This window comes from Nanorana parkeri, unplaced genomic scaffold, assembly GCF_000935625.1.
Source record: "Nanorana parkeri isolate BGI_ZX_2015 unplaced genomic scaffold, ASM93562v1 scaffold356, whole genome shotgun sequence".
Taxonomy (NCBI): domain Eukaryota; kingdom Metazoa; phylum Chordata; class Amphibia; order Anura; family Dicroglossidae; genus Nanorana; species Nanorana parkeri.
This window is the reverse complement of record NW_017306624.1, coordinates 1,093,909-1,100,742: the sequence shown is the minus strand read 5'-3', so window position 1 is coordinate 1,100,742 and position 6,834 is coordinate 1,093,909. Positions and strand designations below refer to the sequence as shown.

General features: G+C 37.7%; 1 protein-coding gene across 1 annotated transcript in view; it reads right to left on the bottom strand.

The window, feature by feature from the left end:
- The window catches only part of STAMBPL1 (STAM binding protein like 1), a 33,162-nt gene that overhangs the window by 6,483 nt on the left and 19,845 nt on the right, over nucleotides 1–6,834 (bottom strand). The window contains exons 3-8 of the mRNA XM_018558763.1: nucleotides 6,081–6,298; nucleotides 5,918–5,993; nucleotides 5,365–5,460; nucleotides 3,631–3,994; nucleotides 2,717–2,841; nucleotides 202–339 (exon numbers count right to left, since the gene is read on the bottom strand). Coding sequence (XP_018414265.1) covers nucleotides 202–339; nucleotides 2,717–2,841; nucleotides 3,631–3,994; nucleotides 5,365–5,460; nucleotides 5,918–5,993; nucleotides 6,081–6,298 — 1,017 coding nt within the window. The remainder of the gene's footprint in view (nucleotides 1–201; nucleotides 340–2,716; nucleotides 2,842–3,630; nucleotides 3,995–5,364; nucleotides 5,461–5,917; nucleotides 5,994–6,080; nucleotides 6,299–6,834) is intronic.

Sequence of the window (6,834 nt, the reverse complement as noted above, 5' to 3'; positions counted from 1 at the left end):
CACTTTTTCATCCAAAAGTAAAAAAAAAAAAAAAAAGGGATTGCCGACACTCTTGTGTCTTCAATATTGCTTGTCTGTTCCACTCACCCATACAGAAAATTACCAGATCAGGCAGCTTTAGACTGGATATAGCTGCAGATTATCTAGCTGTAGTTTTCCAGAATAACAACCTTTCATATTCTGATTACAAACAACACTTACATGAATCCAACCCAATGTAAGTAGATTGTGCTGATCCTGTACATTAAATAAATCTTCCACATTCTCCATGTCACAATAGTCTGGTCCTGCAGACTGCTTTGGTACAATTACATGTGTAATGATGAACTCATCGTGTGTCTGTAAAACAAAAGCAAGCAAGCAACTGTTACTAAACAATTCAGAATCCGTAATTAAAGTAATTAAACCCACAAACAAAAATTTTTATATATTGCAGCTTACCAATTTTTAAATTTTACATTTAGCAGCTGCATTCGTTTTTGTTTTTAGGCTTTTCTCCTTTATTTACATTTGGTGATCGGGCACTAACACATTTCCTGTCTTAGGATGGCAACGCTCTGTCACTTTAATGTATCTAGGGAGGAGCAGCATCATCACTCCACAACAAGAAGTGTTTGAGAGACTACAGAACACGTTCTCCTCATTTCCTCATGACTAAGGGAGGTGGAGTTCTGTAATCCACAGAGAGAACAGTTAAGACTGCTAACTTATTGAACAGATATAACAAAATGCGTTCAGTGATATATTTACTAGACCCAGAGGAAGCAAATAAGAAGCAATAAGTTCATTGTTAGGGTTTATATACAATTTAAAGGATAAGTGCAGCTTTAAACAAAAACGATAAGTATTTGAAAACGTATAAGTTTACATATGCTTTAAAGGGAGATTATATATATATATATATATATATAAAAATATACACACACACACACAGTATAGATATACATTTTTTATGTTTCAAATTAAGCTGACTGTATTCACAGTAGTTTCCCTTTGAAACAAACTTAAACAGTTTTAGAATTATTTGACCTATGCAGAGAAAACAAAAAAAAACCTGAAAAACTGAAACTAATGAACAATAAAATGTATGTGGTACAGTTCTCAAACAAAACAAAAAAAAAAAAAAAATCAAACACTTTTTAAGCGTTTAAAGTATATTTTATTACAGGGGGTTTTCTAAAAAGTGGCCATGATTGGTGTGCATAACCTTTCTGTCCTTTGAACCCCTACAGAAAAGAAACCATATTTAACCATAGAGAGACACTTTCAGAACTCTCCCATGATTTGGTACTAGCATAATGTTCTGTTGTAGTATGTGGTAGATGCTGTCTGCCTTAAAAATCTGCTTTTAAAGTTCCCATATCTTTCTATGCAAACTTTTTCAGCTGTTTTTTCCATAATTGTTTTAATTAATCCGGGTTTTCCAAAAGCCTGAACATTAAATGAGATTATGCTAAAGGCCCCTATTTAAAGATATTTTTACCATCATCACAGAAAAGGTTGGGGATTTTTCTTCCCCCCCCAGTAAGGCTCTTCTATTGTTTTAGCTGAACACTGGTCAGGCAGCCTGGACTCTTGGCATGCCATGGCATTCTTCAACTGAAATTATGCAGAGAAGACTGATCTACCATTTCTGTCTCTTTGCAATCACAAAGCCTATATAGATATTGCTGGTCTATTGCCTATTGTCATTTAAAAAAATTTCACTAGTGACCTATTTATAGCAAACTTTCTGCTTCTACCAATAGAAATGCTTTAGTTGTCTTAAAATACCCAATGCTAATATTTCTGTTTGATAGATCTAGTTATTTCCCCTGTTTAACTGCTTGTCAGAACAATCTGACACACTTGAAGAGACCAGAACATATCTGTCACATAGAGCTACATCAAAATGTAGAAAAGCAAATTCTATTTTCCTTCCACATGACATAACAGACACACAAAGCAATGTGAAATGCTAGATATACTGAACTCCCCATGGTTTATGGCCTTTCACACTTATCCCTGGAGCACTAATGCCAACAACTGAAATATCCATGCTGAAATCAACCAGACAGTTTGCAGTTTCTGCCATAAGTAACAAGCCAAGCGGGTGCTTGAAATTAAGATGTGTGCCTTATAATGTGTAGGAAACTCACTGCCAAATACATTATATTCCAACAAATCTGGACAATGGTTATGAATGCCACCATCATAATTCATTTTGAAGACTGGAATTTTTTGGACAATATCCCTTTACTTATGTCACTGCAGTGGCTAGTTATGAGCTTCACAATCCATAGAGACAGAACTTGGTTCACCCCTTAAGTTAATATAGAACTATAACAAAATGAGTGTGATATATTTGTCAAATCATTAAAGTGTATGTCAAACAAAAACTTTGACTTATCACGTAGTGATAAGTTAAACATCAGCATTTGGGGAAAGATTACTTACAAATCTTAGGCACTTTGATCAGGCCTGCAAGTTGATCACCATTTGATGACTACAGTGGAATGAAACTCCTAATAAAATCCCACAAATCATTTTTCAGAGTATCATGGCTTTCGTTTGAAGACCACATTTTTCTGGGGTCCTTAAACAATGCCATCCTGCTTATGGTACCCCAATATCTGTGTTCTAAGGCATACTCACACCACTAAGTGTAGTGGCAAAAACAGCATTTTATCAGTTATTTTTGGATTTCTTTAAAACAGAATTAAAACACAAGTCTTACCAGCTTTCCACAAAGAATCCCACATGTCTCAATTCCTTGCGTGGTATTTGCATCCGCCAGGTGCAAAAATTTTTGAGAAAGATCTTTGGGTAGAACAACCATTCGAAGGCCTTCCACAATTTCATCTAACCGAGCAAAACAAAAAATAATGAATTCAAACATTACAATGTGGACAAAAGGATTTTCATTTGTGGACCATTAAGCTGGTATCATATCTGAAAACCAGACAAACCTTACCATCCAACACAAGTTATCACAATATCCTAAAAGGTGCTTATTACTGATGGTAAGGGAAGCAGACACGGACAACGTGTGCATTTACCTTGGAATTTACCTAGTAAAAAAAACAACTTGCTTTGTTCACAGAAAAATTGAGGTTAAATGGCTATATACAGTATGTAGTGGAAATACATACTGTATATGTTTACTGTTTAACCTGCCAAAGGAAATGTAATTCTGGTCAGGCAGTCTTGTGAAATACTATATGCACCTTTACAACATTGAAGAGCCAGGCAAGTGATTTCTTATTTCCTGATTTAGCAGGACAGCTTTTTGAATCACCTCCCTGCAGCCTGTCCACCTTTACCTGTGAAATGAGCCAGAAGCTGACCCAGGAAGCAGTGATGCTAAAAGCATGCAGTGGCAGGATGGTCATCTTGATTGGCAGAGTTGAGTGTGTGCATCACAAAAATGGTTGCCTGGAATGAAAAATCCTTTGGCACATGAAACAGTTCGCATACATGCAAAAATCTTTGCATTTAGCGGTTTGCCTGGAGTACCACTTTAAGTTGTCATTAACATACCAACCCCATGCCATGCTCCTGACACATATGGTTTTGGTAAACTATGTAACACATACAAATGTCCCTGGTTGGAAATCTAAATCTAAATAAACGCAGAAGTAATGTACTCACTCTGAACGGCACTTAGAGTGGCTGCTGGCTTTAAGGCTCTGTTTATAGGAGGTGATTGACCGTCACACGTAGCTGCGTCATTCCTTCCAGATTGTCCAGAAAGAACGTTGCCCAAAGGGTGGGTTTTTGAAGAGGGAAAACAAGTCATTATGCTGCCATCAGTCTGTTCTGAGACCTTATCTGTAAGGCTGTCTTTACTTTTCTTCTGGTCTCGGATCAGCTCCTGTTTTCGGAGCTGGTCCTCAAAGAAGGTGAATTGTTCAGTCTGTATTTGCTGCTGCCGTAGCTGGGCCACTCGCTTTTTTTCTGCCTCTATAAGCTGCTCCTGCTCCAATTTCTTCAGACATTCTGCCTTCCTCTTGTTCTGACAAAAGTATACAAGCAGCTGTGAATGTTCAGTTTGACTGGACCAACTGACTAACTTTTATTATTCGAAGAGTAAGCACACTGTAATACTTAAGTAGATGTAATATTTTCAAAGAGCTGACAGGACAATACCAAGTGTTTTATGATAGTTATTATTAGTAATGGTTTGCTCACACTAGTGCGTGTACTTTCTGTAACAAAGAAAAAACTAACAGTTTGGCTGGATAGCAGGCATGGTTAGGAGCCTGGTCTTCCCTTCCATTGCTGTCCAATGCTTAGATCTCTTGCCAGAGCTCCTTCAAAATTGCTGAAAGTTCTGACACCATACACTGGATCGGACCTTACACAAGGTAAGGGATCTTCCCTCATGTGGTTTGGGCCTTTGGTTTAAAAGCTTAAGCAACAAATACTCCATTGTAGAAGGCAAGGGAGAGATTCAAATGTTCCCTCATACCTGGAGTATCATATCGTGTTTTAATATGGACCTCATAGGGGCAAATAGTGAGGCAAGGGAGAGCAGGAAAGGCGAGTACAAGCGCCTTACATTCCATTATGGATTTATAAATAAAAGTGTTGCAAGTCAGAACTCTCTGTGGAGGAAAGCAGAAGAACATTTCAAACAGATGAACTGATGATTTGCAAAACGATTTGAGACAGGTCAGCTTTCAGACTTGTCTACACTTTTGATTAAGAGGCCAAAAATGGGCGCCGTTCATTGCCACAAAGTAGTTTGATCACCCTACCAGTATGTCAACATTGGAAGATAAAAAAATAGTGTTATTTCTTTGCCTGCTTAATCTCTTCACCAGGAGAAGATACAAGGCCATTGGAGGCATATGTACAACTGGTGAAACAAATGCACCTTCTCCACATTCAGTGCAACAGGCTCCATTCACAAAAGTAAGACACCAGGATAAAACAACTTATTTTAAAAAATTATAGTCACATAGATAAAAATAAAGATACTTATCCTTGTGTAAAGCATTGTGAATTAAAGCGAAACTAAAGCCTCCTATTTTTTTGCAGCCATATAAATGGCGCCATTTTGGCCTTTCTTTAGATCTGCAGTTGCCATGGTGCTGCACATGTAATCAGCTATGACACCAGCCATTTGAGGCATGCCTTGAATGTAGCATACACTGTGCATTCGCTAGTAGGCAGAATGTCAATGAAAACACTGCAGAAATCAACACTGGCATGTTTGATAAAAGGATGTATTACCACTAAACATCTCTACTTGAGATTTGTTTTCTGTTTAATTCCACTTTAAAGCATAATGTGTCATAAATGACTGCCACTACAATTTTAAAATACATTCACTAAACACTACTAAAAGAGAAGACAGTAGTAATAATGTAGACCACTTACTACTCCTTGCATATGTTCTTGGTATTCTAAGTTATATTTTTTCAAAAGATCTTTTTTAAGGTCATCTGTTCTTGGAAATGCAACCTCCTTTAATTTCTGTAAAAGGAAAACAATTAATAAATCATTGTGTATATGATCAAATACTTTTTTACAAGTTGCGGTTTGGAGAATGGGTATTTGCTATACGTTTGCTCTAAATATTTGTATGAACGTTTTTGCAATCAGGTTTGTGTTTAAAGGAGATAGGAGGTGATGGCAGTATAATCAATACAGCAAGAGCAATACAGAAAGTTCAAACGCTGCCATTGTACTGTTCCAAAACCCCATAGATGGTACATAGTCATGTTATAGCTATGCTAACAGTTACAACTAACCTGCATTTCTGGGTTACAGGGTAGATGTGCCCAGTCATACAAGACGAACACATTCTGACAATACCTATTAATAGTAATTCTTTAAACATAGCCATTCATACACGCTAAATCTTGAAATTTACTGTATATCTGAGGATGATGGAAAAAAATAATCAAGAATATAAGTTAACCAATCTAACCTTTAATATATCTTGTTTTTCTGGGATTTCACATTGCTGGTAGTCTCGGTGATGAGGCAGCTTCTCAACAAACAGCCTGCAACCAAACGAGAAAACTCATGGCTTACATTAGATGGTGGAGGTAGAGGACCTGTTTAAAGCAGAACATGACTAGACTCCTTACGTGATAAACTTGTTGTAGAGAACAAAGGCATTTTCAAGGTTTCCTTCATCCAGATACACAGAGGCCATTCTTTCCATCTCCACTCCAGACCGAAAGTAGCGCCTCGGTGTGATGTCCTCATTGATGGCGATATTACAGCCCAGCTTGCTGAGGGCCCGAACTCGCTCCTCTGGGGTTAGAGATACATCTGTGTGATCTGGCATAGCTACAAGTTTTTTCTGCACCCAAAAAGAAAGAAAAAAAAAAACAAAACACATAAATATAATGATAGATATGGAACTTAAACCTGAAAGTTTAATTTTCTTTTTTTCAGATACAGCACCAATTATTTTAGCTACCGAATGGTGTATATCACACCTCGTTCAAGCTGCTGGTTCAGTAACAAAAGCCTGACTTCTTGCTGCTGGATACATCCCAGATCGACTATCTTCCGGTGCTCTGGGAGCTACCACCAGCGACTATCAGTGTGACAGAGTTGTGCTGCTCGCCCATCCCTTCCTGTCCCCTTCCCCATTCACAGAGCTCATGCTATTATTGTTCCACAATGCAACGCACTCTGTGTATGGGCAGATCCTGTCATTCATCTGCTACTCTATCACTCCTACGGAGTGTGTAGCATTGTGGAACAATAGTAAAAGCTTTACAAATGAAATCGGGAGCCAAAAGGTGCAAGAAAGCGTCACAACTCTATCACACTGATAGTTGCTGGTGTTAACTAAGCTCTGTGTCGAAGCATTGACAATAAAATGCTGAG